General features: G+C 49.6%; 2 protein-coding genes and 1 long non-coding RNA gene across 6 annotated transcripts in view; 1 reads left to right on the forward strand and 2 right to left on the reverse strand.

Moving 5' to 3' along the window:
• The first annotated feature begins 148 nt into the window (after positions 1 to 148).
• Positions 149 to 13533, forward strand: srebf1 (sterol regulatory element binding transcription factor 1). The gene is made up of 19 exons (XM_088358833.1): positions 149 to 743; positions 2960 to 3535; positions 3797 to 3966; positions 4053 to 4193; positions 4362 to 4580; positions 4758 to 4872; positions 5066 to 5223; positions 5853 to 6066; positions 6151 to 6335; positions 6453 to 6714; positions 7001 to 7167; positions 7380 to 7548; positions 7645 to 7753; positions 7954 to 8063; positions 10626 to 10758; positions 10870 to 11035; positions 11667 to 11873; positions 12132 to 12243; positions 12537 to 13533. Exons 1-19 carry the CDS (start codon positions 638 to 640, stop codon positions 12755 to 12757), a joined length of 3540 nt encoding a protein of 1179 aa, XP_088214959.1. The 5' UTR covers positions 149 to 637; the 3' UTR covers positions 12758 to 13533.
• Positions 181 to 1556, reverse strand: LOC148383695 (uncharacterized). The gene is made up of 2 exons (XR_015853559.1): positions 359 to 1556; positions 181 to 271 (listed from the first exon to the last, which is right to left on the reverse strand). It is a non-coding gene; the product is annotated as an uncharacterized LOC148383695 (long non-coding RNA).
• Positions 13534 to 13853: 320 nt separating the features above from the next.
• The window catches only part of rai1 (retinoic acid induced 1), a 33793-nt gene continuing 23915 nt past the window's right edge, over positions 13854 to 23731 (reverse strand). For 2 of the 4 annotated variants that reach the window (XM_088358829.1, XM_088358830.1), the window contains exons 2-5: positions 17593 to 23718; positions 17387 to 17480; positions 16857 to 16906; positions 13854 to 15165 (exon numbers count right to left, since the gene is read on the reverse strand). In XM_088358829.1, the coding sequence (XP_088214955.1) occupies positions 15157 to 15165; positions 16857 to 16906; positions 17387 to 17480; positions 17593 to 23655 (6216 nt within the window). In that variant the 5' untranslated portion in view covers positions 23656 to 23718 and the 3' untranslated portion in view covers positions 13854 to 15156. The remainder of the gene's footprint in view (positions 15166 to 16856; positions 16907 to 17386; positions 17481 to 17592; positions 23719 to 23731) is intronic. The other 2 variants (XR_015853558.1, XM_088358831.1) reach the window with 2 other exon arrangements.

Genomic DNA, 23731 nt, shown 5'->3' on the forward strand with positions numbered 1-23731 from the left:
TTCTACTGGTTCTACAGGCGGGGCTACGAATGCGAGTCAAGCAAACGTGATGTTTATTTCCATTTGCAGGCTCGCTTCCCTATTGGCTCTCAGGAGACAAACCCACTTGCTAGCCGCCTAAGCAGGAGATTGTGTTGAAATCAACTGGCGCTAATTTGATGAATTGACAGAAAACGATGATGGTTACAATCTGCTATGCAGTTTATAGATAACGTCTGTGTGGAATTATGCTTAGTCTTCTGTACATCGGTCGTCTGTTTACGTCCACATTCTGTAAGAAAAAAACAAAACAACACGGTGGGCGTTAGGGTGAACGCGGAAGTGACTTGACTATCTCGCGTATGATTGGTTGGATTACCTGTCCGTTGTTCTCGAGCGAGGCGGGCGAGTTTGGCTAAACACGAAGTGGTGAATGGGCTTCAGTGTTTGATTTGACAAGTTTCCCTGAGGCATCATGGGGTTAGCACCGGCCAGTTAGTTGACAGATCGGCACAAAAAGAAACATTATCCTCCATCGTGTTTCGGCTACATTTTGGCCAATGTAGCTCCCCGAGAAACTGACGAGTATTCGCCGCTGGGAGACCCCCCTGCATAGTTTTATTTTACACTGGATTATCCTAAAAACAAAACAGCAAAAATGAACACTTTGTCGTTTGACGATCATTCGTTGGATAATCTGGATCCGACATTGTCGTTGCATGACCCCAGCGAGATTGACACGGCCCTTCTTAGCGACATTGATGGTAAGAATTCTGATTTTCACTAACACAGTCACAGCATACCAGCGACAGCTTGTTAGCAACCCCTTTTCGTAAAAAATTTAATCACGTCCTGTCGTCGTCTAAAAACGCATTTTAAAGAGCACGAAGCGTTTACGTTAAATCTTCGTTAAGTGTTGGTAGCTTTGTTCCAGCTAGCTAATGGCATGAACTGTATACCGCGGTAAATGTACGTTTCGAAACGTTTTACGGCGAGTGTGTCATTTAACACACGCTTCGTAAAGCATATTTAATAAGTACAATATTAAATGTGTATAAATTGACTTCAAGATGGCGAAAAAAGCAAGGCTAACGTTCTCGTGATGGCGCCCCGCCCCCAAGCAAGTTTCCCCAAACTGAGGTTACTAGCGTTCGTTTCCTCCTCGGGAGTTCACGGAACCTCATTTGACCGAAATTGCACGGAGGTCCATTAAACACCGAATAGATTTGCTTCAGAAAAAAACAGTGACCCTATTGCATTTTTTGTTGGTTTATTATGTAGCCAAGCATGTGGCACTGCTAGGTAAAAAACGACTAACCCATAATTGTTTACCGCCATTAAAATATATATCTCGTTTTAAGACTTGAGTATTCTTATCGGATTTAGAATTCTAACAAATTAAATTAATAGGGAAATAAATTAGGCCACATTATAGACGTTAGACGGTGGCTCACTTGTGACTGATGGTAACCTCTCCGTAATGCCCTTTCCTGTCTTGGACGATACGCGCTATCATTGGACAAGAGCGATCACCTCATCCACAACACTACCGGAAATTTGAAAAGCACCCCAGCCGGCAGCCGGCGTGTATGTACAGAAAGAAAACGCAACAATGGTCTGTTATTAGCATCAATTATCATTATTAGAACCATCACATTGAGACAAAAAATATTACGCGTGATTTCTCACTATGCAAATTGGAATTGGCAAATAAGGATTTCTTTGAAAGCTAACCATTTTTGTAGTCAAATTCAGAGATTTGTTTTAATCCCAAATGCATTTAGTAAAACACACATTTTCTTTCTGTGTATGACTAATATTTTGTCACTTGAAGATATTTGGTGCCCTTGTTTTTTCTCTTGCACATCACTGTTCCTGGATGACAATGACAATATGATGACAATAAGGGTGTTTTCACACCTGGACCCTTTTAAAAGAACCGAACTCAGACCTCTTTAAGTGGACCAAAAAGTGGACCATGCATTTGTGTTCACATTGTGTGTTTCAAAGAGGACCGAGTTCTCTTTCTGGTTCAGTTCAGCCTTGATGGGGCCTCAGTCCTCTTTCTATTCACACTAGGTCCTCTAGAGCTCTCACACTCCCACTGCACTGCATTCTGGGTAGTTTTTGATATTCCCTGACTCCCTACTTCTTCGCATTTTATCTCGAGTAGCTAAATACTTTAGTTTTTTCACTTTTATTCTGCATTGTGTAGAAGTTCATTCTCAGAAAATTATTGAAATACTTTCGCATTACGGTGGGTCGTAGATAGTTGTGATTTAATGCTGTCGTCGTTCCAAATTTCTAAAAGACATTCCGTTTCGTCTTCTCCCCAAACTATGCCGCGTCCAGGTGCCGTGGCAGAACTTTGAACGGCACATGCTTCTCTACGTTTACTATTAGAACCACGATCACGACCATGACTTGCTGCTGCCATACTTTGGATTCTCTGTTCTCTACAGTTTTGTTTTTGCGCCTGCAGTCACGTTGACTTTTTAGCGAACCGTACCTCAGGAGGTGGTCTCAGTACGGTTCAATTTAAAGGGGTCTGAGTACGGTTGGCGCGTTCACATATGCGCAAAAAATGCTGAGTCATCGATCTGAGTTTGCTTCGAGGGCTGAAAGGGACCAAGTGTGAAAACACCCTAATACAATGCATAACATATTTAGTAATAGCTATGGCTTAAGGCATAGATTAGGTGAAACAGGTGGACTTTTCTGGTGAAATGTCATTGCTATAAATTACAACACATGGTAAAATCCATCAAATTTTAAATAAAAAAATTAATATCTCCAGACAACCTATTGTGTGTGTGAAGAAAGTAAAGATATATTTTTTAATTCAGAAAGCATCAAAAATACATTCAGGGACACGTTCAAGTTTGGAGTGGACCCTGTGTGATTGGTGCCTTGTAAAATGTTGTACGTGGTTGTCATATTGAGTCCTCCTTTCAATTTTGACGATGCTTTTAATTTTCAGACATGCTCAAGTTCCTCCACCAGGAAGGGGAACTCGGAAGCCTCTTTGATAACCCTCCATACACAGGAGGACCCGCCGGCAGTCTGGAAGTTCCTTGTCTGCCCCAAGTCGTCACATCATCCTCCCCCCTGCCCACTGCAACTGCGCCTCCATCCACGTCTTCTTCTTCCTCCTCCGTCCTGAGCAGCAGCCCCCATCTGGATGCACTCCTGGGCCCTCCCATCACCCGCAGCTCATCCAGCCCAGACAAGGCCTTCCAGCCTACCACCACCTTTCAGCAGTCCCCGCTGGCCCAGGTGTCCATCCCCACCCCGCGGCAGCAGCCGGCATCCCCGCAGCAAGCTCACACGGTCGGACCGCCCAAAGTGGAAGCGCCCCAGCCGGCTGTGGGCCAGGCTACTCCTGCCCCAGGAACTTCACCTCACGGGTCCCCAGTCCTAAACCCTGCATTCAACAGCACCCCCCCAAAACTCTTCACCTCCTCTTCTCCGCCCCAAACTCCACCCCAGCCTCCTAAGCAGATGCCGACGCACCTTCAGAGCCAGACTCCAAACAGAGGCCAGAACTGCTTCATAGGTATTTCCTGTGATGAATTGTCTTGAGGACTAACTCTTGGTGATTTATAGTTTATCACACGGCAATTAGTTTTAATGCTAGAGGAAAAAAGGTGACCGACATCTGTCCTTTCTTTCTAAAGTTGATAAGACAGCACACAGTTAACGCTGCTATCATGGCCTTACAATGAGATAAGAGTTCACCTCGTGGTTCACGAATATTGTAACCTGTCTGCCGAGATAAAAACAATTGCTGATTGTGGCGCACCTTCCTTGTTGTCAGTCGGCAGCACCGTGAGCCAAGCGGCAGCCACCTTGTCCTCTTCGCCTCCCAAGGTTCAGCCAATGGCCATTCAGACTCCGGTCCAAGGCTTGAGTGCTGCCTCTCCTTTGCTGGCCGCGGCGGGAAGCCCGCCCGCTCCCGCGCTTACGTCTCATGTTCAGCAAGTACCCGTGAGTGTACAACTCGGGTGGTCTGTTTCATCAGTGCTTGTCGACTGGGCGGATGGCTAGAAAAAGATAACTGACGTGTTTCGCAGGTGTTACTGCAACCCCAGTTTATCAAAGCCGAGTCTCTGCTGTTGACCACGCTGAAGCATGACCCCTGCATGGTCACCACCGTGGCCTCCCCCACATCGCTGGCCACCACCACCACGCCAGTTCAGAGCGCCTCACTGCAGGTAAATAAATTTCCAACCAGTACTTCAGTCACATCCACTGCTGGTTGTATCCATTCCTTCAAAAACAAATGTTTGGGAATCGCTCACGCTATTGAGTTGACTTGCCACCCGTTTTCTACTGCAATTTGGGATATAAGCTTCACAAGTAGCCATTGTGTGTACTTTGAGGCATTTGTGGGTGGGGGCACCTTCCTGACTACCGTGCCCCTCATGGTGGATGCCGAGAAGCTGCCAATCAATCGCATCATCAACAGCGGCAAGACAGGCATTTTCCCCGCCAAGGGGGAGAAGCGCACGGCCCACAATGCCATCGAGAAGCGCTACCGCTCGTCCATCAACGACAAAATCAATGAGCTCAAAGATTTGGTCGCAGGCACTGAGGCCAAGGTGGGTTATCTCCTCCATCTTAGCATCCCTTAAACAAATTCTGTGCTATGACTTAACAACACTGATTTGTTTGGTCATTGTTATTTTGGATGGAAATAAGTAGAGAACAATCTAGTGACAGAGAGATTTTAATTGTCGTTGTAGTTTAAACCTAAACTATGTTCTTGCTTGTCCTAGCTCAATAAGTCAGCCGTGTTGAGGAAAGCCATCGACGTCATCCGTTTCCTGCAGCAATCCAATCAGAAGCTCAAACAGGAGAACCTGGCACTGAAAATGGCAGCCCAGAAAAACAGTATGCACCTGTCCTGCGTTTTACCCGCACACGATTCTTTCCCACTTTCTCTGCTAATTTCTAGTTGTTGACCTTTTGGTGACGAACTCCGAGTGGAAAGGCTTGTGTAACTGCCCTCTTCTTGCAGCCGACCTTTCCTTCCGTGCGCTTGATTGATTGCCCCCCTGTCCCCCTGCATTTTGCTTTACCGCAGAGTCTCTCAAGGACCTGGTTGCCATGGAGGTGGACAGAGTGGCCGACGTGAAGATGGAACTGCCTACGCCGCCGGCGTCTGACGTGGGTTCGCCCTCGTCCTTCTCGCACTGCACTAGTGACTCAGAACCCGACAGCCCGATGGGAGAGGATACCAAGGTATGACGCAGCTCTCCGGGAGCACTTTGATTTAAGAGCCCAAAATCAATATGCGCAATTTCAGCCTTTGAAAATTAAGTGATCATTTGTTAACTTTTACTACGGAAAACAATGCTTGATACGTATTTTTTTCCAAACCAGTGACTTAATCATATTCACTTTCTTTGTTCATTTTCAATTTGAAATAATGTCCAATTTTTGGACAAAAGGCTGGAAATAAGAAAGATAAAAAAAAAAATCTAATTAATTGAAGAAATAATTGACAGAGTAATGGATTATTAGAATAATAATTAGTTGCAGCCCTAATGTGCATGCGGGCTGATTTGACTTTTGCATGATGTACTGTTCACATTTCATCCAAAGTGCATGAAATACATATAAAAAAATACTACTGGGTTTTAATATTTAAGAGCATCTTGAAATTTTTTGCTTCAAGTCCAAACATAATGCATTTAAAGTAGCCTTATGAAAGTGATAAATCATACGTTTGATAATCTAACACCCACCCAAGAATTTATCTATAAACCAGTCCATTGCCCATATTTCTTGGCAAATTCGAAAATGCCTGGAAACTTTCTGTACTTTTTTTCCCCCCTTACTTGAACGGCTCCCTGTCTTGTGCGCACCAGCCACACGTGACCATGCTGGACCCATTGGCGAGCGGCAGCAGCGCCGGCGGCATGCTGGACCGTTCTCGCATGGCGCTCTGCGCTTTCACCTTCCTCTTCCTCTCCCTCAATCCCTTGGCCAACCTGATCTGCTCATCTGGCGGCGACACGGCAAGCGGCACGTCCGGTGCCCCCCATCACGCGGGCAGGAGCGTTCTGGGCTTGGACATTGCGGGTAAGAGGAGGCGACCCGAAGTGAGGAAATACGTCCTGCGTAACACGTCTTCACTCGGCTTGTTGTCCAACATGTTCTCTGCAGCAGAGTCATGGGGCTGGATGGACTGGATGCTACCAACAATTCTGGTCTGGCTTCTGAACGGCATCTTGGTGTCGGGAGTTCTTATCCGCCTTCTGGTGTACGGAGAGCCTGTGACCAGACCTCATTCTGGATCTTCGGTCTTGTTCTGGAGGCACCGCAAACAGGCCGACCTGGACCTGGCGCGAGTATGTTCGGTGTAGTTGAACGAGATGAAATAGCTTGATCGTTCAAAACAATGCCATCGTAAAACCGTGAGAAACATGACTGTCTAATGGTTTCTTGATTGGCTTTTTGCTGCACAGGGGGATTTTGCTCAGGCCGGCCAGAACCTTTGGACTTGTCTCAAAGCTCTGGGTCGCCCCTTACCCACCTCCCAGCTGGACTTGGCCTGCGCCTCGCTGTGGTCTTTCCTCAGATTCTGCCTTCAGCGCCTCTGGGTGGGCCGCTGGCTGGCCGCCCGGGCAGGGGGACTACGATCGGACCGCCCCCTGCAGGAGGACGCATGCAAGAGCAGCCGAGACGCTGCGCTGGTTTACCACCGCCTGCACCAGCTGCACATGACAGGTTGGCTCTGAGAGTACAAATACTTTCTTACTGCACCAAAGTAGATTCTTTTTCCAGGTGTTTGTCCTTGGCTATTTCATTTACTGGCGACTTTTCTTTTTCTTCTTACTTTTGATAAAACAGCAATACTTTCTACTCCTTGTCAGAACACATACATTACGTATACTTTTTTTTTGTATTTGTGCCTCTATGAAAGCACAGAGTGTGAGTTGTTGTCTCCTGTGGCGATGCAATGCACTCATGCACATTCAAGGGTGCGTTTCTCAACATGTGACTTGGCATACAGGCAAACTGAATGGGAGCCACCTTTCAGCCGTGCACATGGCCCTCAGCGCGGTCAACTTGGCGGAATGTGCCGGCTCCTATCTGCCCGTGGCTTCGCTGGCCGAGGTCTATGTGTCTGCGGCGCTCCGAGTCAAAGCCAGCCTGCCAAGGATCCTGCACTTCACCTCTGTGAGCACCCTTTCGTCAGCGCTTGTTGGGTTATCTCGCGCTAAAGTCAGCCAATATATTTCGCCCAGCTGCTTGTCACGTTTTGCACAGGTGCCGTAGTGAAGTGTTTCTGAGGGACTACAAGCTGAACGACACTTGGCAATAAGTGAAAATTGATTGGCTATTAGCGTTCCAATCTGAGTAATGATTCTGTGTTTTTGTGTTGTTATCAGCGTGTGTTCCTGAGCAGCGCGCGTCAAGCGTGTCTGTCGTCCAGCGGGAGCGTGCCTCCGGCCATGCAATGGCTCTGCCACCCTCTTGGCCACCGCTTCTTTGTGGACGGGGACTGGGCCATTCGCAGCATCCCCAAAGAGAGCATCTATAGTCAGGCCGGCAACACTGGTAGGAAGATCTGCAATCTGGGCTTGGATGATTTGTTTTTTTAACAATTTTGTAAAGATGTAAATCATGTAAATGGTTGCCTGATTTTTCTTTCAGTGGACCCATTGGCTCAGGTGACTCAAGCCTTCAGAGAACACTTGCTGGAAAAGGCTCTTTACTGCGTGGCCCAGCCAAAGGGGGAGAAAAGCCCCAGTCATGGCGAAGGGTGAGCAAAGCACATAAAACACCAACCGGCCACTGCCTGATGATATCAATAAATCATAATTCAATCCAAGAACCGTATCAAATATTCTGCCTTTACAAAGGGAACAATGGCTTGGTATCAATATTTGATTGGCTGTCCTGATATTGCTGAATTGTAATCACATGAGTTCATGCTTTTCATTTTCATGTGATTGTCCTCAGGGAGTATGCAGATGCCCTGGAGTATCTGCAGCTGCTGATTAGTGCTTCCGATGCAGCTGGCGCCACGTCGCAGTCCTTTGCTATTGGCTCCAACATGGCCACTGTCACAGGTAAATGACTTTTGTCACTACTACTTCACCCGTAACCACAAATATAATACCCACCATATTTGCGCCACCAAATGCTGACTGAGCCCAGTCAATAATAGTGAAAAGACGCAAGTTATTGATGCCACAAGATGGCGACAAAGGACAAAGTTTTCAATGTTATGTTCAACACTTATTGAATCAATTTAATCTTTCTATTAGATTGTTTTACATTAATTCCAAAATTTTACTCAACAAACGCCTGTTGCAAGCGTCATAGATATTAGCAGTAGTAGAAAAAAATTGATTAATTGTGACTTATTACGAGAAATTGTGGTCTTCATTAGTTAATAAACACTAACGGTTTTTATTTATTTTGCGATAGTATTGCCACTTGTTGCTCTTCTCCTACTGTCACTTAGGTTGCATCTGACTGGTCAAAGTCAGATGGAAAAAATACAATTCCATATAAAAAAAAGTTAGTTCATTGCACATGCCATTGTCGCCATGACCAATGGATGGATAATAACTTTTTATTCTCGTTAGGGTTGTCACGATACCAGTTTGTAGCCTTAGTGTTTGAAAAGCAACAGCACTTTTCTTTTTCACTCTTGCTTGCCGCTGCCTGTCTTGACGTGGTCCACCGCTTCCATTTTGCCTTCATGTTCCCTATAGAAACCGCAAGCTAACTTTGATTTTCACTTTACGGAGATTGAGCGGACTGATTTCCACCCTCCCACTGCTTCACTCTGTACTTGCGGATCGGATTGCTTATCTCAGCCCCAAAAAAAAGTGGTTGAGCAGAGGCTGGCTCGCCAAACAGGAATCATCCGCTGGATTGCTCCATCTATCTTCAGGCCTGTCAAATCAGTGATCATCTTGAGAGTTGGGAGGGACGGAGGACACAGCAGGGATTTTAATGGCAGCCTTTTATTGGCACCGACTTATTGTTGGAATTCGCTGCGTGCTGGCCCCATGTCCAAATGAAGTACTTTGTTCTCTTAAGCGAGTTGTCCAAAAGCTCTCAGGTCTCATCGTGTTGTAAGTTTAGCAGAGGGCTGTGACAGCTTGATTCGAAAGTCAAACACAGACAGCAGATGTCTATCGTCGCTGTCGTGCATATTAAATTCCACCCCGGGAGCTAAGCGACAATGTCAGAGCACGTTGAAGCGTGCCGGTAGCAGCGTCGTTATTTGGTCGTCACTTATCAATACTTCCAAATAGGAGCAGAAGAGAGATTGTACCAATGGAGCAAAGAGTCCAAAAAAACAAACAAACGCCTCCAACAGATAATTTCTTTTATTCAAAGTCTTTAGTGAAAACTTTGAATAATGTAACCACTGATCAGTTGTCGATGTAGCATGGCTTCATCGTTGGGCTAGATCAGGGGTGGGCAAACTTTTTGACTTGCGGGCCGAATTGGGTTCTAAATTTTGACCAGGGGGCCGAACCAGGAGCGGATGGATGTAGTGTTTGTGTGAAGTAATATTGATATTGATCAAATATACACCGACATGTAAAGATCATTGCATAAAAAGTTTTGGCCTTTAGTAGGTAGTAAAGCATGGATAATAAAAATAAAGCTTTTTGAAAACAAATGAAATTAACAGCATTAAAAAAAAATATTTCACCAAAAAACTACTATCAGCGATTCTCATTAAAAAAGACATTGTTATTATGGATAACAGTTTACATCACTTCAGCGCCTGCAGGTCAGACTTATGAAAGATGTTTATATAATGAGGCGAAATCACATCAAACGGCAAACATTCTGACCAAATACATCATCTTGAAGAATCAGTGAAAGAATACATCTGAATAACGTAATAAAGAAATCAATAGTATTGTTGGTCTCCCTTTTTTGCTAGTGCATCATGGTCTGGAGTAAAATTTGTTGTGGTAATTCTTAGGATAGAGCCGAGGTGTCGGTCCGTTAACCTAGATCTGTGACGGACTTTGTTGACGTTCATGTGGCTGAACGTCTGTTCACCCACGTAGGTCGAGACAAATTGTCCACTCTTTTTTAACACTCGGCACTCAGTGTCCACCTTTCTTTTCCTCGGGCCACTTATTTTAATGGAAGGTTTGTGGGTGGCTTTAGCGTAAAACTGTATCTGAAAGCTCAGCGCGCAAATTACGAGAATGCTGACGTCACAGCCCACACTCGAAATTCGGCACTGATAGAAATAGAGTGTGGAGTGCGCCGGGCCCGTACTACTGAGTACGTACACGCACTTGTGAGTGTGCACCAAGCTTTCTGTCACGGCTTTCGGGAGTCAATGCGCAGGCGGGCGCTTCCCCATCTACTGGGGAAACATAGTCATTGCAGGGAAAATGACCCAAAAAAAAGTTAAATAATACAATTTATTCAGGTTTGGCGGGCCGAATTAAACGGCCTCCGGGGCCGGATGTGGCTTGTGGGCCGTAGTTTGCCCATATCTGGGCTAGATGTTGGCTTGGCACGTGAAGATTTTTGAAGCATTTTGCTGCCATCTTGTGGTGTTTACATGCTACTACAAGCCTCTTAAGCAAGGGCCGTACTCGCTGACGATCTTGACCTCGTGCTGCTTTTGTCCCATTGTCTAGGCTGCGACCCCCACTCTAAATGGTGGTCCTCTGTCATTGTGGTTATCATCAACTGGCTCCAAGGGGACGACGCGGCCGCCGAGAGGCTTTATCCGACTGTCGAGCACCTGCCGCGAACGCTGCACAACGCGGAGTGAGTCGGCGCTCGGCGAGCGGATCCCTCGGTCGTGTTGTCTGCATCGCACTGATCCGCGTTTTGTGCTCGTGTGTGCGCGCACATGCGCGGCTCCCCTCACGCTGTCAGGAGCCTCCTGCCCAAGGCTTGTCTCAACACCTTCCGAGCGGTGCGGGCTCTGCTGTCCAAGCCGGAAAACTGCTACTTGAGTCTGAGCCACAGCGACAAGGCCAGCGCCCTGCTCAGAGACAGTCTCAACTTGGGCCCGCACTCTCACAGCTCCACTTTAGACAAGGTACGCACACACTGGCCCTTACAAGCGTGCAAATTTGTTTGCCATAAAAGTTGTTGCTTATCACTCCTGAGAGGGCACTCTGCGTGTGTGCGATGGTGTCTGTCTTGAAAGTATAAAACATGCTCAAGCACGTACGCAAATACTCGGTGACAGATGTGCCCGCACATGGCCATGCATTAAGTTGTAAATACAAGGAAATTGCCTGCACAACCGCATCATCACTCACACTACGCATACACGTGCGCGCACACGCAGCAAATGGTGCACAGAATGTTTTTTTTGGCCTGAGCTGTGGTGCATTGTAGTTGCATTGCATGTGTGTACGCCAAGTGCAATGTTCCTGCAGCGCAACACAGAGCTGAGCCTCCAACAGCATTTTGACTCGTTGATTTTTTTCAATGGCAATGTCAATATTTGTGCACAACCAGATATGACAGCAATATCCAGTAGAATGGCGTTGTTTTGATTGCCTCAAATCGTGACGAGATACAAAAAGTCCACTCACCAGCGACGTTAGGAATGTTCTGCAAATTTTTTCCTGCAAATGCCAAAGCACAAATAGGTTTCTCTCGACATAAAATGGGTGGATGTCCGTTATCTAATGTGCCATCGATGCCCATTTTATCCGCAGGTGGTACAGTTGCTGCTGTGCGACTTGCTGTTGGTGATGAGGACCAATGTGTGGCGTCTTCAGCAACAGCAGCTGCAGGGGGCGGGTGCGGCCGGGACGGGCTCCGCGGGGGTTCAGCAGGCCTCCCCGCCCGAGCTGCAAGGCTTTCAGCAGGACCTCAGCTCTTTACGCAAGCTGGCGCAGAGTTTCAGGCCAGCCATGCGAAGGGTATGTACACAAGCGACTAAGAGAGAGAGTGAGTGAGCGAGAGAGTGAGCGAGAGCGTGAGCGAGAGAGAGAGTAAGCGAGAGAGAGAGTAAGCGAGAGAGTGAGCGAGCGAGAGAGAGAGTGAGAGAGAGAGAGAGAGAGAGCGCCGCAAGTTAACTTGATTATTTGAAAGCAGCGCTACTGGCAAAGCCAAGCAACAAGTATGAGTCATCGTTACTTCTCCTTGATTCACGCATTCTTGTCCCCCTTCTCCCGCAGTTGTTCCTTCATGAAGCCACGGCCAGGCTGATGGCGGGGGCCAGTCCCACGCGCACGCATCAGCTGCTGGATCGCTCGCTGCGACGTAGAGCCACGCCTGGAACCAAGACAGGTGTGTTGCTTTTCGACAAAAGTTGCACTCGCAGCTTTAAAGCTAGGGTTAGAGTTTTAGGTTGGGGTTAGGACAGACTGTCATTTGAATTGACCATTTTAAAAAAAATCTGGAGAAATGGAACATTTTGTCACTGTCAGGCAGAATCCTTGTATGTGTGCAATTTTATTATCATTCATTTCAAAAGTGGCGGTTATTCTTTTTGTCTTCCTCAAAACGAGTCAAATTGACGTGAGGATTCTGTCAGCACCAATGATCATCATTTAGAACACTAAACCGATTGTGTCCGACAGAGGAGTGCGAGGCACGGCCGGGCCAGCGCGAGCAGGCGGAGGCGGTGATGCTGGCGTGCCGTTACCTCCCCCCGTCCTTCCTGTCTGCCCCCGGCCAGCGGGTGGGCATGCTGGCCGATGCCGCCCGCACGCTGGAGAAGCTGGGAGACAAGCGCACCCTCCACGACTGCCAGCAGATGATCATCAAGCTGGGCAGCGGCACCACCGTCACCAACAGCTAAGAGGACCCAACCCGATCAACTGACTCGTCTTGGGACCGCGTTTGTAGAAAAACAAAACTCAAGTTCTCGTTTGAACAGTGTTTTCTCACCTCGGAACTTTCTAGATTTCTGAGCAGAATCTGGGAAGTCTGAGCGCGAGTCCAGCGTAGTGCTACAGTTTGACCTCAGAGAGGCGCCAATGCATCCTCAGCCAATTGGTCGCGCCCGTTTTCCCAGAGAGTTGCTTCTTTTCATTTGTGAGAAGAAAACAACCTTAACAGATCCATGAATGAGGTTATGGCTTTGTTTGGTTATGATGTGTACATATAATATTAATAATGTATTTATAATCTGTATGGACTTTGATCCTGCAGTATTTGGCCTATGTGGAAGAGCGAAAGCTGCTTTTGAGGGTTGCGTTGTCATGGCGATTGAGCGTCACCAAATCGGAAAGGTGACATTTTGCGCGTGATCTTTGGTGGGGCGAGCCTGTTTGTGTGTCGCCATGCACACGGCAGGCTAACTGTTAAGTGCAGCCCCCCCAAAGAACTGTTTTCTTCCAAAGAGGACATCTTCCCACGTTCGAATAGCGCTGGTTTGTGTTTCACTGTTTTCGTAGTTGCAGCTTAAAGTGTAAAAAAAAAAAATTTTTTGGGGTATTGCATTTTCATTACGGGAAGTGCATGTTTATGTGTGGCACACACAATTCAAAAGATAATGTTTTGGGGTCCTTGTATATTTTCATCACCAAGATCCATGTCCACATTTAAACATTAAAAACTTTTTAGGAAACCTCATCTTTTTCTTCTCATGTTTATTGCAGTGAAGTCGAATGCTCTAAAAGTTATGCAATTTGGAGTAAGTATGGTCCTGACTTGCTCGCTCGATTAATCGTTTCAAATAGTAAGCCTTTTTTTTTTTAAATGTATAAGTAAGGCCTTTTTTTTTTCAGTAAAAACAAAAACCTGTACAGTAAGTTTTTCAGGAAAAAAATATAGCTTTTTGTAAATAAATGAAAACCTTACTATACAGCCTTTTATGAAAAAATCGTGGGATATAAATCAAGCAAAAAATAAAACACACTCCAAAACATTATTACAAATAGATGACATCTGCATCGGTGGATTCTTTTATTATTTATTTTATAAGCAATAACGTATTCCATTTTATAGAAAATAAACATCTCTAGGAAATACTATACACAGTTATTATTAGTACAGCACATTTTACATTTAAACAGCATCAAATACTTCTGTACACCATGAAAGAAACCGTCAGAAAGGTGTTCAATGTTTGGCACGCCGTTGGTTGTTTTTGTGTTTTTTTTTTTTTTTTTTTACGCACCGAGACATGTCACCTAGACCGTCACGTGAGTGGACACCTCGTGCGGCGGTGTCGTCACGTGGTGTGGCGTCAGAGGCTACATCGAGACCACACGTGCGTCGTGGCTCTCCCAAAAATTGGATTCACATATCGTGGCCACAGGAATACGATTTCAAAATGTGCAGAAGAGATGTTGTGAGACAACCAGACCCCTGGTTGGACCCTTGGAGCCTTGCAATGCAAAGATGATGGCAACAATGGAAGAGTTGTACCCATTTTTTGTCACCTGTTTTGTTACCGTTTCCCAAGGGCGGTGTGATGATGTGGTTAATGCACATGAATATACAAGATAAGAGTGTTGTACAGTAGTGCCTTGAGATACTCACTTTGCACTGTGAAAAGCTCAGAACTTCCTCCATTGAACGAAAATTAAAATTGTCTGTGGCGGCCGCCGTCCTAACTCCTCTCAGCTCATCAGTGCGGCACTCTTACTGGCTCTTATCGTTCTCCGCAGAGCATAAAGAAATATGATTGAAATACGTATGATATTGTCTGCCTGCCTACATGTGCTGCTTGGAGATATGCACAGTAAAGTGACGCTTAGGAAGATCACACACACCTTTTGGCCTGCAGACAAAGTGGACAGATATGATGGCAACCTATCATCTGTGATGATGGCACCCATCTGAAAGACGCACGCACGCACGCACGCACGCACGCACGCACGCACTCACTCACTCACTCACTCACTCACTCACTCACTCACTCACTCACTCACTCACTCACTCACTCACTCACTCACTCACTCACTCACTCACTCACTCACTCACTCACTCACAGACAGACCTTGCTCGGCATTTCAAGCTGACCTCCCCCCTTGTCCAGAAAACGTTGGGTGCCTGAGTCCTTGAGGAGGTGCTCTCTGGAGGAGCATTTTTCTCTTCCGCCTCTCAGAATTCTCTCTCGATGCCGGTGTGGGAGCGCCGCCTCGGGGCGCGGGGCCCGTCCGTCATCCTGTCCGTTTTTATAGGCTTAGCTCGCTGTTAGGACAGCGTTTATCTTTGCCTTGTTCCTGCGAGGTGGTCCAATCGGATATCTTACAAATCCTGAAAAGGCACGGAGGGGAGACGGGCGTGAATACAACACACGCGCGCACACACTCGCACACGCGCGCGCAATTGAGTATTTTGCGGTTGGAGTGAGTCGGATTTTAAATTAGGATTGCCTTAAGGTTTCAAATTATGGTTTTAATTTCGTTTGAGGGTTTCAAAGTAAGGTTTTAAATTAGGGTAAGGGTTTGAAAATGTATCAAATCAGAGTAAGGGTTTCACATTGGAGTTATCCGCAGTTTCCGGACATGATGTAACATGTTTTTTTTCCACTCGCGTGCAGCCTTTGAAACAAAGATGCGCTGCAGAGTCGTTAAGTCCACTCGGGCTCCAAGCCTCTGCGGCGGTGCACGTGTGCCTAATGAAGCAGCCTCTAATCACGGATGCTTGCCATTCATCTTGCATATTGGAGCGGTGCGCAGCAGGAACGCCCACTAATTGCGCCGATTCGGCGGCGGAGAAGCGCTTGGGCTTCGGCCCTTCTCCTCCTCTGCACGCCTGCCGGCGTCGCCTTCTTCTCTCGCCTCTTTGATTGCGTCGCCTCGTCTGATTTTACTGTCCCCGTTTGTCTGTGGCGCCCACGCAAACAAGCCGCTTCGCTTCTTTCCTGCCTCGCTAGACGCACAACCAGCGATGTGTTAATGAGCCTCGTGAGTCATGCGTCACCTGCGCGGCGTTTTTTTGCGACTTCACCTTTTGTGTGTGTTCGCAAGGGGACCCTTGGGTGTGGTGTTTGCGTTTGTGCACTAGGCGCTTTGATTAGGCTTTGCAGCTTAAACTGGCACAGCACCGACCTACACGCACACACACGCTCGCTCACGCACACCTCCGCTGATGACAGCTTTTCCTCCTCCTGCTAACAACGAACCACTCACTCTCTTTCTTGCCCTCCCTTTTCTCTTCTCGCACTCGGCTGCCTTGTGCGGCTCAGACGGAAGCGGCGGTGAAGGGAGGGGGGGGGGGCTGAGGAGATCAGGGGAGGGACGGAAGAAGGCGGCATGACTAAAAATGGGAAAGAAGAATGAAAAAAAGAGGCGGGAGCTCGTTGGGGATAAGAAGTGAACGCAACAGCAAAAGCAGCGGGGGGGAGGCGAGGAGGCGCCAAATAAGCCGTGAGGGAAGGAAGGAGGAACAAGACGAGAGAAGCGGAAGCGTGTTTGTGCGTGTGCGCGCGCGTGTGTGTGTAGCATGCGAGGCGCGTCGCATCGCAGGCAGGCAGTGATGGTGGGTGGGGTGTTTTGATCAGCAGCCAGCGTTTCATCACTGTCAGTCTGCGCGGAGGAGAACAGAAAGAGGAAGGAGGGAGGAAGCGAAGGAGGGAGAAGGAGGGGGGCACTGGTGCCTCAACGCACCGATGCTCCCTGCTGAATGTCATCCTCACACCCCCTTCCCCCGCCATTCTCCCGCTGCCTTTGACCTTCCTCTTTGAGGCTGCAGTGAGGACCTAAAACCACCAGATGGCGTCTGGCTGACAGCAAAGCTGTCCGTACCACCCGTCCGTCCGTCCGTCCGTCCGTCCATCCATCCATCCATCCATCCATCCATCCATCCATCCATCCATCCATCCATCCATCCATCCATCCATCCATCCATCCATCCATCCATCCATCCATCCATCCATCCTGCCACTGCCACGAGGGCTCCCTGTAGTGGATAATGTGGACTCATGTTCTTTGGGATGTTCTTACCTCATGTTTGGGGCATTTGATGGAGAAGTCATCTTCGTGGAATGTGCAGCCTGCACAGTTTGGGAGAAAACAAAGACAAACAAAACAGTCAATAGAAACAAGTTGGATTCCAGCACGATTAGCACGACCTGAAAAGAAGAAGAAGAAGGAAGCAGCAGAGGATGCAAGAGGAAGCAGTCCGTCACGTATGGCCGACGCACGCAGCAGGAGGGACATGGGCCTGCTGAGCCCCCATTCCCCCGCCTCCCCCGCGCCCGCCCCCAGGTGCCTCGGCAGACTTTCAAATCTTCAGCGTGACGCATAAAAGCCACCATATGAAACAAAAAAGATGGCTTCTGACCCTATCGTGCACAAACGTTTTGGGATAAAACTTGCCCGTTTGGCCATCTTGTTGCAGACTAAAGCATTTGAATCCGCCCTTCCTCCTGCTACCCCGGCTCGAGCACTTGTCCTACTTCTTCATCTGCTGCTTCACAATGCTCTCGCTCCCTGCTTGCCCCACCCCCGGCTGGACTCTGGTCTTGGCTTACCTGTCTCTTTGGCGCAGGCGTAGTGGTACTTCCGAGAGCAGCTTCTCCAGCAGCAAGTGAGGGACGCCCCCGCAGTCTGGCACTTGTGGCAGCTCTGGGATTCATCACAGTGAGCGAGCGCGTTTGGGGAAAGAGAGGGAAAAGCAAAAGTAGGAACATCAGCAGAAAGCGGTTGCTCGGCAACGCGGCGATGTTTGTGTTCGTACCGTTTGGGCCGAATTGGCGGCGGCTTCCTTCAGTCCGTACAGTCGGCCGGCCAGCACAATCACGCCTTTGGTCCAGATGGCGCAGTTTTCATGAGCCCAGTGCTCACTGGCCTCGGCTTCATCTTGCAGACTTCGGAGCCAATCCTTTTGGTTCGTGCAAGGTCTGTCCTGGAGCCGGCTCATCCTCTTTAACCTTTCGCGAAGGCTTATTCTTGGAGGAAGGCCCGTTCTGTCTTTTCCGTCTGCTCGTCCGTACGGCCGGCGGCGACGTCTGGCGCTTCGGCTCTCCCGCGCGTTATCTCCTTCCTTGACTTCCTCGACGGCCTTTGACGATGCGCACGGTTCTTCACTACCTTCATCCAGGTCGGCTTTCCCTGACCTTCGCCCGAGGGAGACGGCGGGCTCGGCGGTCAAGAGTTTCCGAGGGAGTCCGACTTCGGCGTAGTACGGTCCGCACAGATCGCCCAGATCTCGATAATTTGAAGGTTTTGCGCACAGGCAGCAGGTGAGACGTCTACCGGCTAGATCCGGATTGAGTGCTGGCCCTTGGAGCATGGCGGCAGTATGCGGCACTACTTTTGCCACCGTGAAAGGATTCTTCATCCGGAGAATTCCCTTCTTTCTTCGTCTCTGGAAAACGTGCGCGTCCTCTGGCTTGTTGACGATGGCGCACCAAGATGGAAAGTCTCTGGAGTTGTTCATGCGCACGTAGGGACAGAAAGACTGCGGCTGCTGCTGCTGCGGCTGCTGATGCTGGATGGGCCTGGTTCGGACTCTCCTGACAGAAATGCTCTCAGCCTGCTTGTCTGAGATGGTCAGCACGGGACCCACAACGCCGTCTTTGTGCTCCTCGTCACGCTTGTCTGTTTGCATCTGGAGCTTTTCCGCTTCGCAGCCGGCAGCCCTCACGACGGCCTCGATGACCTCCAAGGCGTCCTTCATTCCGGGTTTTGGCCCGGGCTTTTTGTACGCTTTGAGCGGCTTGTCGGACGTCTCCTCCATCCCCCGTTTGCGCTTAGCTGCGTGGGCGAATGGTTTTCTTCCCCTTTTGGATTTCTGGAGGACTTCTGCGCCGCCCACCTCGGGGGATTCTTTGATATCATCGGGAGCGATTGGCAGTCGGGGCGCCTCTGAAGGCATGGTGGTCTCCTCTGCTATCGCATCTTGTTGCTCCGTGGGTTCCACTTTGATCTCCTTTGCTGTTTGGGTTTCTTCAGGCTGAGCTTTTCGTTTCCTCTTCTGCTTCAGGTGCATCTCGTGGTTATTTTTAATGGCCCTCTGCTTGGCAGCTCTCGGGGCGGTCACAATGAGCTCACTTGCTTCCAAAGCTATGACAGAGGCATCTGTGCTCTCCACCATGGCCCATCGCTTCCGCTTGGAGGACTTGGGTGGGGGTAAATCAAGTGCTTTTGCCTGTTGGGTCCAATCTCCTCGAGGACCGAGGTCTACCTGAGCCCCCATCGCCCTTTGGACGTTGCACATTGGCCCTTGGTCATTGGCATCCTCTTCTTGTCTCCACTCATGTGTTTCTCTACTTATCTCCTGCGTGTCACTTTCTCGTTTGACCTCCTTTCTGGCAATGCCGTCGAGGTGTTTGGCAACCGCCTGTCTGCTTTTAACTTCACTTTCCATCATTTCAGTGCCGTTGACAGGAATAGCCGTCAGGACGACAGTATGGGGAGCAAAGTCCTTGGTCGTTGCGTCATCGTTGAGATTGACGTCCGTCTGAGGAGTTTGGAGATACTTCTTGGAGCTCGGCGAGGTGATCTTCTGCACCATGGCCTCGTATTTCAGCCCTCTGCCCTTACGTGGAGGAAGAACTTTTGTTCGAGCGGGGCACTGCGCAGGCAGCGCTGGTACGTCCCCTTGATCGCTTTCGGGAATATGTTTGGTTGGGTACGGGAGCGCGGGCTCTGTGGTGGTTGGCCCTCTCTTTCTTCTGGGACCCTCTTGAGGTGCGGAGACAACCTGCTCAGGCAGTTGGAGTGCTTTGGCTTTAGGCTTGGGACCCCTCTTTTTCTTGAGTGGCACCAAAGAGGGATCCATGGCTGACTGATATGTGAGTGGAAGCAACTCTTCACTATTTTCAGCTGGAAGCAATGCAGGAGCTTTTGTTGTCGTCTTTTTCACCATATGTGGAGTTGGCTGCACTTCCTCTTTCTCAGAACATTCAATTGTGCCACTTTGGGTTGTTACAACGTCCTCGTGTAGGTTTTTCTCCTTTTCTTTGGCCTGTGGGGGCTTTCTTGACCTTAAAGTCATATTTTTAGTGTCATTTTCTTGTGCTTTTATGTCAACCGGCGACCTTTGGTCACGGTTGATGACTTTTATATCCTGGTTTATTTGTGATAGTGTGGCCTTGATATTTTTCCTGCCCCTGCCTTGTGGCTCTGTCAAAATGATTTCTTCCTGTCGCGTCTGCTTGGCTCTGGAAACTGAGCCTTTGGGGCGACCGACGGGGGCCTTGACGGCCGGCAATGCCTCTTCAGATTCAAATCCAGGCTTTGAAATAGGTTTGGGCCCAGGTTTTAAGCCTGTTTTTCGTTTCCCCAGAGACTCTATTTTTTCCGCCGGATCTGGTGTACTTGGCACATCCTTTAGTCCTGATTTGAGTCCTGCTTTTGGGCCAGGCTTTAGGGCGAGCTTAGGGCCTTGTTTGGCTGCCGGTTTTGGCCCTGGCTTGGATCCATTTTTCAGTGCTGGTTTGGGTCCAGGTTTTGGGCCTGGTTTCCTCTTCAAATGATCCTCGCCTTTGGGTGGGAAGTCTGCTGCATTGAAAGAGCGGGTGCACATTCTTGAACTCAGTCCTTCGGCTAACATTGTGCTTGTCTGGCTCACAATTGATTCCTGGTGCGCAAGCTCAGTTTGGTCTGGGAACAGCGTCATTTTGGCTGAAGGCCTACGGGCGTTTTCAGAGGCCAGGGGCTCCCCTTCTCGCTCCTTCTCTTGGTCCCGTTCCAAGCTTAGCTGTCGCCTGATGGCCACCCCTGAAAGCATGGTTTTCCTTCTCCCCCTTGTATGCTTGCGCCCAAACGCTCTGGGCTGAGCAGACGGGGCCACTGGCTCTGGCTTGGCCAAAGGGGTCACGGCGCTGGAGCAGCTGAGGCCTGGCTCCATATCCTCATCGCCTTTCTTTGGGGAGGGCGGTGTGTCCGCCCAGGAGGGGGCTGATGGAAGAATCGACTTGCCAGGCAACTGAGGAGAGTCGGGCTCCAGCACTTTAGCATCGCTGTGATCCATGTGATCCCTGGACTGGGCTGGAGTGGCTGTTGTCTTGTCATTGAGGGCCGAGAAGACGGGCATAGCAGACTGTGGCTGCGGTGCCGTGTCGCCGATGGCCGATTCTCTGGACGAAGCATCCGGGGCTGTGGCCACATTTGGATGCGCGGGCACTCCAGCGAGCTCATGGTCGCTGTGGAACTCTGGTCTTTTCTCTGTCCTGGCGCAAAGGTCGGCAGAAAGCTTCTCAGCGCCGTGTCTGTTCTTCATGATGTCAGAATTCACTGACTGGCCGCCGTTCTCCTCCTCCACTGGTTCGTTTCTCACCTCATCAGATGGGGGTGGGGAAAGACCACGTTGCGTTGGTTCATCAAAGTCTGCTTTGGGTCCACGGTTTTCCTCCTCCTGTTGGTCTTCCTCAAGCGACTGTTTGCTCTCTGTCTTCCTGGAGTTGTACTCCTCCAAGGCCTCACTTTGAGGGGTGTTGTCTGAACTGTCCTCCTTCTCTATGGAATATTGATCCTGTTCAAGGTCACTTGCAGGATGGAAAGGCAACGTTTTCAGGGAGCTCTCGGAAGCAATTGATGACTCGGATTTGTATGCTTCTTTTATCTCTTGGCCGAAATGGTGGCTCGAGTCAGAGTAGGCGGCTGGGGACTGTTCGAGTGAATCTGGCTCATATTTCCTCCGAACCGCTTCATACGGCATCTCGGCATAGCAAAAGTCTTTGTTTTTGTTGACTTGATTGTACAGAAATGAACATTTGCCCTCATCTGACCATTTCTCTCGTTTCTCTGTCAGTTTGGCGACACACGCATCTATTTCATAGTCAGGTGTTTTGGGCCGAGTCTCCACTTCTTGCTCAGTTGATTTCTCTGTCCACGTCGATTCCTCAAAGTTTTCTTTAACGGGCTGGCTGATCCGCTGTATGTCGGAAGATGAGTCGGTGTCAGGTTTAACGCTACTGGGAACCGTAATGCTCCCCTCAGTGAGGCTCTTCACGGGAGCGCCGTCTTCCTGCATTGACTGACATCGAATCGGGTCGGGAGTGAAGTTGTGCAATCCTGAGTCTCCAGACCTGGTGGACACGTCATCTGGAGATGTCATGGAACAGGACGACATTGTGTCCACGTTGATGTGGGAGTTGTTGGCAGGCTGAGCTGGACTCCTGCCCTGGTTTCTGTAGTAGAAGCTCCTCTCCAGTTGCTCATCACTACTGCTGGAGTAGCCCCCCTCGTGCAGTTCCATTGGCATCCGCGGGTGCTGCACGTTCGAGTAAAGGTCCTGCGACGGGCCGCCGCTTAAACTACCGGCACTTTCTGAATATGGACTTTTGTAGCCCTCACCTTTTTTCAAGGATGCTGCGCTGCCAGAACTGCTGCTGCTTCCACCACTGTTTCGTTTCGAGGCTTTCTTGTTGGCCACCAGAGTCTCAGAAAGCAGCAACTGTTGGACGTTGTTGGATATGTTCTCAACCTGAGAGGTGAGGGCATTCAGGCTCCACAAGCTGGGGTTAGACAGCAGTTTCTCGGAGAAGCGCTCTTTCACGCTCGGTCCTGGAAGCGTGTTGGTGAAGCTGTGGGCTGCCGCGTGGGGCACGCTGGGGGACGGGTGCGAGCGTGGGGGCAACAGCATGGCGTTGGATGCGCCGTGCTCTTGGTGGCCCGTTGAGGAAGACGACGAGGACAAGGCCGCCCCCGGGGTGATGGGCGGTTGGCCGTACTGGAATGATTCCGGATTGGTCATCAGCGGCGACGGGGTGGAGCTGTATGAAGGTGAGCGTCCCAGCGAGCGTGCGGGTGAGTGGCTCGAAGAGGGACTGCAAGTTTGATAATACTGCTCGGGTGACCTGACAGACAGTTCTGAGAGACAGTAGTTTGCTTGCGGTTGGCTGAAGTGCTGGTATTTGGGGTTGGGGTGGGCTTCCTGTGGGTTGCTCATGGCTTGCAGAGGGGGCTGTGGCTCATAACCTCTGGAGTGTTGGTAGCTGTAGCTGTTCTGAGATGCCCGGTAGGCTCCTTGCTTCAGGTTACCGAGGCTGCTCATTTGTCTGCCGTACTGCGAGCTCGGCGGCACGCTGTAACTTTTATAACATGGCGGCATGGGGCTGCACTTTTCTATGTACGGTGAAGGAGAGGGGGAAGGTTGGGGATAGTGCAGGTGACTTTGTGGGTACATCAACGGTGAAGGGTTACTTTGGTGTGACTGCTGATGGGGGCTGGGATAAGATGGCTGGGGGCACTGGGTCTGGGAGTGGCCCAGCATGTTCTGGTCCATGTACTGTGAGGAGTTAGGGGCGGGTGGACCTCCAGCCTCAAGTCGCCCGACCATCTCGTGATCATACGACGTCAACTGAGCCGGGTCTTCCCATTTGTGCTGGAGGTGGCCCCCGCTCATGTACTGGGCTGAGTAAGTCCCGGGGCCCATGTGGTTACGGTAACCACCGTGACCTTGTAGAGGTTGGCCGGAACTTGGTGGAGGGAATTTGGGGACTTTCTTCTTTGCCTGCGAGGGTGCCGAGCCTCCGTTTCCGTTCCCGCCGCCGTTGACCGGGAAACCAGGGTAGGCTGGATGGCTATAACAGTCCTTAGGTGCTCCTGCAGTTCCTGCTCCTGCAGCTGCAGACATGCTTGTAGTGTTCACCAGTGAGCGGGCGTCATAGGCTGACCTTGAGAGCCCCGGGCCCGGGCCTGGATGCGGACCAGGCCCCGGGTGGGGTAGCTGAGGGTGGGCATGATGCGGGTGTTGTCGGTACGTCTCCAGGCGTGATAATTCATGGGGCTCCTGCTGGTAGCAGGGTTGGTTGCTGTGGTAACCACCGGCGCGCTCACGGAAGGACTGCATCGCTACCACAGTCTGAAAGCAGAACAAGGTGGGGGAGTTGTTGGTAAAGAGGGGGTGGGGGTTCTGAAAACATGGA

The sequence above is a fragment of the Syngnathus floridae genome, chromosome 17 (genome assembly GCF_059516105.1).
Source record: "Syngnathus floridae isolate MCC-2025c chromosome 17, RoL_Sflo_1.0, whole genome shotgun sequence".
Taxonomy (NCBI): domain Eukaryota; kingdom Metazoa; phylum Chordata; class Actinopteri; order Syngnathiformes; family Syngnathidae; genus Syngnathus; species Syngnathus floridae.

Bases quoted from the DNA above. Each gene is read 5' to 3' on its own strand.
- srebf1 (XM_088358833.1), top strand. From the start codon at position 638: ATGAACACTTTGTCGTTTGACGATCATTCGTTGGATAATCTGGATCCG. The intron at 6,336-6,452 runs GTATGTTCGGTG...TTTGCTGCACAG, and splicing joins CCGACCTGGACCTGGCGCGA to GGGGATTTTGCTCAGGCCGG. The intron at 7,754-7,953 runs GTGAGCAAAGCA...GATTGTCCTCAG, and splicing joins AGCCCCAGTCATGGCGAAGG to GGAGTATGCAGATGCCCTGG.